The following is a 9,838-nucleotide window of genomic DNA, read 5'->3' as shown; positions in this document are numbered from 1 at the left end:
GTACTGCCTGTTTCTCCCAAAAATTACACAGCACTACAATGAAACTGCAATGTGTGAACACTGGCTTATGCAGACCACTTATGCAGACAGTGACTGAGAGTAAAGGGCAAAACTACAATTCCCAGCATGCCTGGACAGCCAAAGCTAAAGCTTTGGCTGTCCAGGCATGCTGGGAATTGTAGTTTTGCAACAGCTTGACGGCCGCAGGTTTCTATAACGACCAGATTGGTTGCTATGCGCAACTGCACCAGTTTAGTGACTTTTAACCTGACCATTACTGGAGTAGCTATCGCCATATTATACCCCCCAGGCTGGCGGCTGCTGCCATGGTTAGTCACCCGGTTACCTGGCTGCTTCCTTCCTACCGGACCAGAGCAGAGAGAAAACGCGGGAGGGAGCTGGTCCGCCCTGCTGCCCTCAGTAGTAATGGCCGCCGCGGCTTACAGGAAGTGACGTCACGGTAGTGTAGAGCGCCGCCCACACCCGGGCTATGTCCGTGCTATGAAGTTGCTGGGAGCGGCGCTGTGGTTACTGCTCCCGGTGGTCTCCCGGGCTGAGCCCATCTCCATCACGGTCGGGACGGTGTCTGTCATCACCGGGATCCTCTCTTACTATGGATTACACAACTACCTGTGGGGCAGCAGCCTTATGGAGGGAGCTGTCAACGTCACCGGTAATAGAGAGCAGAGACTTATACCGTTACTGAACTACAACTCCCAGCATGCCCTGACAGCCCGAAGATGGCTCATATCGATAGCTTAGGCTGTCAGGGCATGCTGGGAGTTGTAGTCTTGGGACAGCCCTGACATATACACTTTGCCACCTACATCTCTGGCAGCTCCAGTCTACACATCACTGCTGGGAGTTGTAGTTCTACAGCAGTCTGTCAGCCAATAGATCAGAGCTGGGAGTTGTAGTCTTAAAACTGCTGCAGGTTGCATGTCATTGCTGGGAGTTGTAGTCCTCCAGCTACATCAGGTTCATCCTTGTAGTCATACACGGCCAAAAGCTCTTGGTCAGACATCTGGCAGCTGTATACCCTGATCCCGCCCATATACATGCACGCACAATGTGCCTGAGGGTGCCTATATGAGAAAGCCGCTGCCAGACACCTCTGATGGTAGGAGAGCTGTAGGGAAAACAAAGCATTGGAAGCTGAGGTCCACCATGGCCGCTCCCTCTCGTCTCCCCGGTATCATCTGTGGATGGAGAGTCAGGAGGCGGCCATACACATTATGTCAGTGACTGATCCTGCAGAGGATTTTCTGACTTGTAGAGATAACCTTGAGTTATAGCAGTAGGGCTGGGTGATATGGCCAATTTATTTTAATTTAAAAGAGAAGTCTGGTGAATTTTTTTTATTAGAGTAAAAAAGCTATACAAATCACCACTATACACTTATTACAGGAATTGCTTATAAAGTGCTTTTTTCCCTGCACTTACTACTTCATCAAGGCTTCACTTCCTGGGTAACATGGTGATGTCACTTCCTGGGTAACATGGTGATGACACTTCCTGGATAACGTGGTGATGTCACGACCCGACACCCAGAGCTGTGCGGGCTGTGGCTGCTGGAGAGGATGATGGCAGGGGGATGCTCAGTGTCCCTCCAGTGCCCTGTGTCCATCAGTGTCCCTCTGCCATCATCCTCTCCAGCAGCCACAGCCCGCACGGCTCTGGGAGTCGCGTCGTGACATCACCATGTTACCCAGGAAGTGACATCACCATGTTACCCAGGAAGTGACATCACCATGTTACCCAGGAAGTGACTCCATGATGCAGTAGTAAGTGCAGGGAACACTTTATAAGCATTTCCTGTAATAGGTGTATATTGGTAATTTGTGTAACTTTTAGGGGGCAATACAATACTTTAATAAAAATTTTCGCTGGACTTCTCCTTTAAATCTTCTTTATTTTGCTAGTGATGATGGGTGTAGTAGTAGATAAGAGGAGTGGGAGAAGTAGTAGGAGTGGGAGTAGTATTGGGACTAGTAGTAGCAGGAGTGGGGGTAGTATTGGGAGTAGCAGGAGTGGGGGTAGTATTGGGACTAGTAGTAGCAGGAGTGGGGGTAGTATTGGGAGTAGCAGGAGTGGGGGTAGTATTGGGAGTAGGAGTAGCAGGAGTGGGGGTAGTATTGGGAGTAGTAGTAGCAGGAGTGGGGGTAGTATTGGGAGTAGTAGTAGCAGGAGTGGGGGTAGTATTGGGAGTAGTAGTAGCAGGAGTGGGGGTAGTATTGGGACTAGTAGTAGCAGGAGTGGGGGTAGTATTGGGAGTAGTAGTAGCAGGAGTGGGGGTAGTATTTGGAGCAGGAGTGGGGGTAGTATTGGGGGTAGTATTTGGAGCAGGAGTGGGGGTAGTATTGGGGGTAGTATTTGGGGTAGTATTTGGAGCAGGAGTGGGGGTAGTATTGGGAGTAGTAGTAGCAGGAGTGGGGGTAGTATTGGGAGTAGTAGTAGCAGGAGTGGGGGTAGTATTGGGAGTAGTAGTAGCAGGAGTGGGGGTAGTATTGGGAGTAGTAGTAGCAGGAGTGGGGGTAGTATTTGGAGCAGGAGTGGGGGTAGTATTGGGGGTAGTATTTGGAGCAGGAGTGGGGGTAGTATTGGGGGTAGTATTTGGAGCAGGAGTGGGGGTAGTATTGGGGGTAGTATTTGGAGCAGGAGTGGGGGTAGTATTGGGGGTAGTATTTGGAGCAGGAGTGGGGGTAGTATTGGGAGTAGTAGTAGCAGGAGTGGGGGTAGTATTGGGAGTAGTAGTAGCAGGAGTGGGGGTAGTATTGGGAGTAGTAGTAGCAGGAGTGGGGGTAGTATTGGGAGTAGTAGTAGCAGGAGTGGGGGTAGTATTGGGAGTAGTAGTAGCAGGAGTGGGGGTAGTAGTAGCAGGAGTAGTAGTAGCAGTATTGGGAGTAGCAGGAGCAGTACTGGGAGTAGTAGTAGTAGCAGCAGGAGTGGGGGTAGTATTTGGAGTAGTAGCAGGAGTGGGGGTAATATTGGGAGTAGTAGTAGCAGCAGGAGTGGGGGTAGTATTGGGAGTAATAGTAGCAGGAGTAGTATTGGGAATAGCAGTACTAATAGTGGGAGTAGTACTAGCAGTTACAGTACTTGGTAGACGTGGTGGGGGAGGGAGGGGCGCCATGCCGGGTCCTCACCCGCACTATAGAGAGTCACTGGTTGGGATGGCTTCCTTAGAGGGTGACTATTAGCTGATATCACTGTCGTCTCCCACCCCCCCAGCTCTACAGATGGACTTTGATGAGAATATCTTCGGGCAGCATCTGGCCAAGCAGGTGATCCTGAAGGCCGTACCTCGATTCCTGAGCAACGAGAACCCCAAGAAGCCCCTGGCGCTGTCCTTACACGGCTGGACCGGAACCGGCAAGAACTACGTCAGCCAGATCCTGGTCAACAACCTTTACTCTGAGCACATGAGGAAGCAGTGCGTGCACACCATTGTAGCCACGCTCCACTTTCCACATGCCAACCAAGTGCAGACATACAAGGTACAGAGTGTCAGCCTGCCGTTTGGTGTATACAGCTCCTGTGCAGACTTATGGGTCTCCAGACTACAAACAGTGCCAGTGTATTGTCTGTATGGGAATGATGACATTAAAAGGATTATCCAGGATTACACAATCCACAGTTACTTTCGTGCATCAACAGTGCCCACTCTGTCCTCAGGTTGTGTGTGGTATTACTATTCAGCTCCATTCACTTCAGTGGAACTGAGTTGCAAAACCCCACACCCAAACTGAGGACAGGGGTAGCGCTGTTTCTTGAAGAAAGCCTGGATAACCCCTTTAAGAGCAGTATATTAAAGGGGTAGTTTAGCAAAAAACTTTTTCTTTCAAATCAACTGGTGTCAGAAAGTGCCAGGATTTGCAATTTACTTTTATTAAAAAATCTTCCGTCTTCCAGTACTTATTAGCTGCTGTATGTCCTACAGGAAGTGGTGTATTCTTTCCAGTCGGACACAGTGCTCTCTGCTGCCACCTCTGTCCATGTCAGGAACTGTCCAGAGCAGGAGAGGTTTTCTATAGAGATTTGCTGCTGCTCTGGACAGTTCCTGACATGGACTGAGGTGGCAGCAGACAGCACTGTGTCAGACTGGAGAGAATAAACCATTTCCTGCAGGACATACAGCAGCTTATAAGTACTGGAAGACTGGAGAGTTTTTAATAAAAGTAAATTACAAATCTGGCAAATTTTCTGGAAATTGTTGATTTGAAATAATTTTATTTTTTTGCTGAACTACCCCTTTAAGGGATCCCCATTTATTTTGTTCTCTCATTCTTGAAGGGGAATTACATTATTTTATATTATTAGTAATTATTAACCCCTTCATGTCAGTAATCTGTATGTATACGTTCCTACTGCACATACTGCCCGTGCTGTAGGAATGTTCATATACATTCCTGACTGTAAGACGGTTTGGTGTGTGTGGGAATGCTGCAGTGAGAGCGGCCCCGCACACATCAGTGTCCCCAGAGCTGAGGATAATGAGATTCAGCTGCCTCTCATTAACTGCTTAAATGCCGTGATCACGGTGTTTAAGGTACTCAGTGACAGGACAAGCCCCTGTCACTGAGTGATCGGGATCCCTGCAGCCATGCTGTGGGGGTCCCGATCGCTTGTACCAACAGGTGGGGGTAAGTCACTTACCTTTGTCCTGTCGGATCGTCGCTCCATGCATAGAGAGTCTGCTTTCAGGCAGGCTCTATGCATAGATTGCCGATAACACTGATCTGTGCTATTCTATGGCATAACATAGATCAGTAAACTGTAAAATAAAAGTGTAAAAAAAAGTTTTTAAAAGTATATAAAAAAAAAAAACCCTAACAAACCCATCTCCCAATAAGTTTAATATACCCCCTTGCCAATTATAAAAATAAAAATATAAAAAAAATAATAATAAACATATTATATATTGTAGCATGCAAAATTGTCTGATCTATTCAAATATAATTTACGGTGTAAACGAAGAAAAAGAAAACACCAGGATTGCAGATTTTTAAAAATTTTACATATCAGAAAAAAATAAAAAGTGATCAAAACTTTTTTTACACCAATATGATATTTATAAAAACTAGAGATCATGGCGCAAAAAAAAACTGACACCCCAACCAGCCCTGTAAGTGGAAAAATAAAAGCCCTATCACTCTTAGAAGGCGAGGAGGAACACTGTATTAATTTGGGCTCGGTCTTAAAGGGTTAAAAAAAAAAAAAAAGCTGAGTTTTACGAACATATAGTAACACGTCTCATTACGCCAACAGGACCAGTTACAGACGTTGGTCAAAAACTCAGTGAAAGGCTGTGAGCGCTCGGTCTTCATATTTGATGAGATTGATAAGATGCACCCGGGACTCATTGACGCCATCAAGCCGTTCCTCGATTACTATGACAACATCGACGGCATATCGTACCGGAAGGCGATTTTCATCTTCCTCAGGTAAGCTTTATCCAGGAGTAGTAAAACATAGCTGCTTTCCTCCAGAAACAGCGCCACCCCTGTCTGCAGGTTGTGTTTGGTATTACAACCGATTTCTATTCACTTTTATCGGAACTCAGCTGCAATACTGCACCCAAACTGAGGACAAGTGTGGCACTGCTTTTGAAGGAAAGCTTTTCTATTCCTGGATAACCCCTTAAAGTGGTAAAGCATAGAGGACCCCACCCCAACCATAGTTGTATAGAATCAGGCTATGTCCATTGGTGTCAATGGGTGGCCGTAGTGCTCCAGAGGGAAGCAGCTTTGAAGAAGCCGTTCTCCTGCCACCACCTTACTGGATAGAGTCCCCGCTCATTCTGGGTAATCTACCCGTTCATTACCAGCTCACCACACTCTTACACCGGCTCTACCAGTCCTGCGGCTTGTCCTGTACTTCACTGCCGGACTACCAGACTTTCTAGAATATCAAGTGATGGATTTTATATCTCAGTAATGCAGGGGGAGAGAAGATCACCGAACTATCGTTAAAGTTCTGGAGGGCCGGAAGGAATAGGGAGGAAATAAAACTATCCGATGTGGAGAAAGATGTGTATCTGTCTGCCTTCAACAAGAAAGACAGTGAGTATGACCTATGACCCCCGCAGCATAGTTATACAACAGGGATGGGGAACTGCGGCTCTCCACCTGTGGCAAAACTACAATTCCCATCAGGCCTGGACAGCCAAAGCTTCGCTTTGGCTGTCCAGGCCTGATGGGAATTGTAGTTTTGCCACAGGTGGAGGGCTGCAGTTCCCCATCCCTGCTATAGGGGGCGATTTTGCAGCTGACTCTTCTTCCCCCTCCTCCTCAGGTGGATACTGGCACAGCAGCCTTATAGATAAGAACCTCATCGATGTCTTTGTGCCCTTCTTCCCCATGGAGTTTCAGCATGTGAAGATGTGCGTGAAGGCGGAGCTCCAGCGGCGCGGCCTGCCCTCAGACGAAGAAACGGCGGCCATGGTGGCCAAAGAGATGACCTACTACCCTCCTGAGGAAAAAATCTACTCTGTAAAGGGCTGCAAGACTGTGTCCACAAAGGTGGATGTTTTACTATGACCTATCCACACTCCAGACGCCCGGCCTACATGTTGGGTAACAAGATGGCGGCCATCTATGAGGACCTCTGAGTGAACTCTGCACCTGTGTCTCCCGCGGCCTTCGGACTCACATTGTTAACCCCTTGTGGACAGGAATTCTGGGTGCAGATCTGTGTTTTTACAGTCAGATCTTTCCTGTGATACAGAAGTTGTACATATATGTGATGAGGAATCGATTTCTATGCCAAGACTGAGTAATTCTTCCATGATTTAGTGTTAAGAGGAGGCCGGTAGATGAAGCTATCCGGTGCAGAACTATAACTCCCAGCATGTCCTGACAGCCACAAGCTAATGAGTTATATGGTACACCTTTTAAAACGTTACTATTGGGGTCCTCCTACACAGCCCGATCAGAAAGTGTAAATGAGCGCCGATCTGCTTACACGGGCTGTTAGTGATGTCTGTGCAGCCCTTACCTTTAGTGTAAAATAATGAAGTACTTACTTCACCACGATCCCTGGTGTCCCTGGGCCTTCCCTGGTCTCTGCACCTCTACCTTCTGCTCCGGTCTCTGCAGTGACAGGGTGGTTGCTCAGCCAATCTCTGGTTGCGGTCCTGTCTTGGCCAGTGATTGGCTGAGCAGCCTGTCAGTGCAGAGGCCGGAACAGAAGGCAGAGCTGCAGACAGCAGGGAAGGCCCCAGGATATACGGGAACCTGGTCAGGTAAGTAAATACTTTATATCTTATACTACCATCATTAGCCGTCGGCCAAGTATCACTATTACAGGTAGCGATGCAGGGTCAGCAGCCGACGATTTTAGATCAGGGCCTAAAGAAACGATCAGCCAATGATCATTTCATCAGCTGGACGTTCTCTCTATTACATAGAGCCTGATTTGGCCGATTATCGGTGTGTTTAATAGGGCCCTTAGAGATGAGCCATCCTCAAGCACACACGGGTTCATCTGTAACCAACCATTTGCAGCAGTGACATCAAGTTGAATGCCTGGAAAACATGGCTACATCCTAAGGCCTATGGCTACCACCGGTAATCAAATGCTGAGAGTTCGGCTATAAGGGTGGGTTCACACTACGGAATCCGATGGAACTTATCCGCATGGTATCCATGGTGTGAACCCACCCTAACCCTGATAGAGCCAGGAGAAGTGTGTGCTGTGTGCTTCGCTCCTCAGTAGCAAGTCAGGGAGCCAAGTGCACAGCAGCGCACTTCTCCCAGCTATATCTGTTGATTGGTGGGGGGTCTGCACACACATCCCACAGCAAAACTTTTGACATGCCTGTTCAATGTGTCAATTTTTTTAAGAGACACTTTAAAAGGACAGGGCTAAGAACGTATTCTTTTCGCACAATACAATGTGCCTAGTTACCACCTCCATCATATTGGTATGGAGCTGTGATTTCTTTTTGTACTGGCGGGCAGATCAAGATATGTGCTGAAGAAGGTGGTGGGGGTGGGGGCGTTCTATTGGGAAGTGTGCAGTCTGGGTAATAAATGAGCATCCATTGACCACATACACCTACTAAATGGCCCATGAAAGTGGCAAGGAGCTGACGTCCCCATCCTGTGTCTGAGCCGGTGAATCCTCTCTGCACCCCAGGTACTGAGCAGGGAGCACTTGTACACCCTCCTCTGTCCCTGTGTCCCCCTGTGGAGTTTACCTAGTATACACGTCCATCCAATAGGTAATATATATATTATGGCCACTTATTGTTCTGAATGAGACCAAATGGCACAGGTTCACCGCCTTAAAGGGCTAGTCCACTTTTTCTAAATCAATGTAATTTTGTATAATAAAGATGTATACAATTTTATAATACACTTTCCCTATCAGTTCTTTACTGCCTGCAAGATCTCTGCTTGCTTTGAATCATGGTAACACACAGTGCTTAAACCAATCCGCTGTGATCATGTGATGATTGCACAGTGCAGTCATCTCAGCTGTGTACCTGCCTGTCCATCACATGACCAGGACAGATTGTTAGCAGTCACACAGTAGAGGCAGATTGGGATTTTACGCTTCGCGTCTACATCAGCAATATGTAACTGGCATTGAAACAAAAAAAAAAAAAACGATACATGTTGTCAAAAGTTTTTGGATGTTTAGATAAAAGCTTCTCTGTCTGTTCTCTGCGTATGACTGAGATTTATTAGGAGTCTCAGCCATGTGGTACAGAGCCAGCAGGGGGCGCTGTTAGTTCGCACTTCTCCACTTGGCATCTGACAATTTTTTTTTTTGTGACACTCCCCAAATAATTGCCTTAATATATTCATAGGATATTTTCTAGGACTCATTAGGCCTTATTCACACATTCGATAATTTTGTTGCGGATCTGCGATTACGGACACATTGACTTCTATTGGGCTCTTCACGCTGTCTGTAGTTTTACAGATTCACAATCCATGCTGCAAAAAAATAGGACACGTCCTAGCATGGGCTGTTATTGCAGCACGGACTCACCCACACAAGTCTATGGAAGCGCCCCTAATCCGTAATTTTTACAGAAGTAACATCCTCAAAAAATACGGATCACCTTAATATAACTTTCTAAAAAGATTCTGAATGCACTACGGACAGATATTTTGTGGATTGTGTATGTAATACACAGGTGTCTGTGCAGGAAAGTTACTAAGGGGGGGATTTATGAAGACCGGCGTACAAGTACGCCAGTTTTATATTAGGCCCCGCCCCCTTTTCCCCTGCAGCATTCACTAAGAGGCGCACGCCCGAACCAGCGTTCGGCATTTGATTAGCGGTAGCTGCTGAAGTTGGATAAAGCCCTAAGGCTATGTAGAAAACATGGATATAGTCATTGGCTGTATCGGATCGGCCATTTTTCTTCACTGCCGCACAGATACGGTAATACATTATACAGACACATCTATATGACTTTAAATGTACTTTTAATAGAACTTATGTGGAGTTCCCCTTTAAATTGAACAGGACAGCTGCCAGCACATGTGTATAGACCATGTCTATGTCATGTGAACAGGCCCTTATTTCACATTGAACATTTTGTGCGCCTGTTCCTGCTGACTGACAAGCGGAGATCATGGCAGCTATGAGCAATTACTACAGACGGGTTTTTTATTTTATTTAGCAGACAAAGAATATCACTTATGTGGTGAGACCAAGATGGGGCCACTAAACAAGCATGGCTGAGCCCTTCACTCCCTGCCTCACAAAATGTATTTTTTTTAATTCCGTGAACGTAGTAAGCATAAGGGACCGCAAGCATGAAAAACTTCCAGCTGTGCCAGGAAGGGGTTAAATAGAAACACACTCTCCATTGTAAGAT

At 46.8% G+C, this 9,838-nt stretch overlaps 1 protein-coding gene across 1 annotated transcript; it reads left to right on the top strand.

The window, feature by feature from the left end:
- Positions 1-458: 458 nt before the first annotated feature.
- Positions 459-8,360, top strand: LOC138802792 (torsin-1A-like). Its single transcript, XM_069986458.1, has 5 exons — positions 459-673; positions 3,232-3,497; positions 5,269-5,444; positions 5,935-6,062; positions 6,295-8,360. The coding sequence occupies exons 1-5, from the start codon at positions 502-504 to the stop codon at positions 6,537-6,539; spliced, it is 987 nt and encodes a 328-aa protein (XP_069842559.1). The 5' UTR covers positions 459-501; the 3' UTR covers positions 6,540-8,360.
- The last annotated feature ends 1,478 nt before the right edge of the window (positions 8,361-9,838 follow it).

Source organism: Dendropsophus ebraccatus, chromosome 10 (genome assembly GCF_027789765.1).
Source record: "Dendropsophus ebraccatus isolate aDenEbr1 chromosome 10, aDenEbr1.pat, whole genome shotgun sequence".
NCBI lineage: Eukaryota > Metazoa > Chordata > Amphibia > Anura > Hylidae > Dendropsophus > Dendropsophus ebraccatus.
The sequence above is the reverse complement of the archived record's forward strand: the minus strand, read 5'-3'. Positions and strand labels throughout refer to the sequence as shown.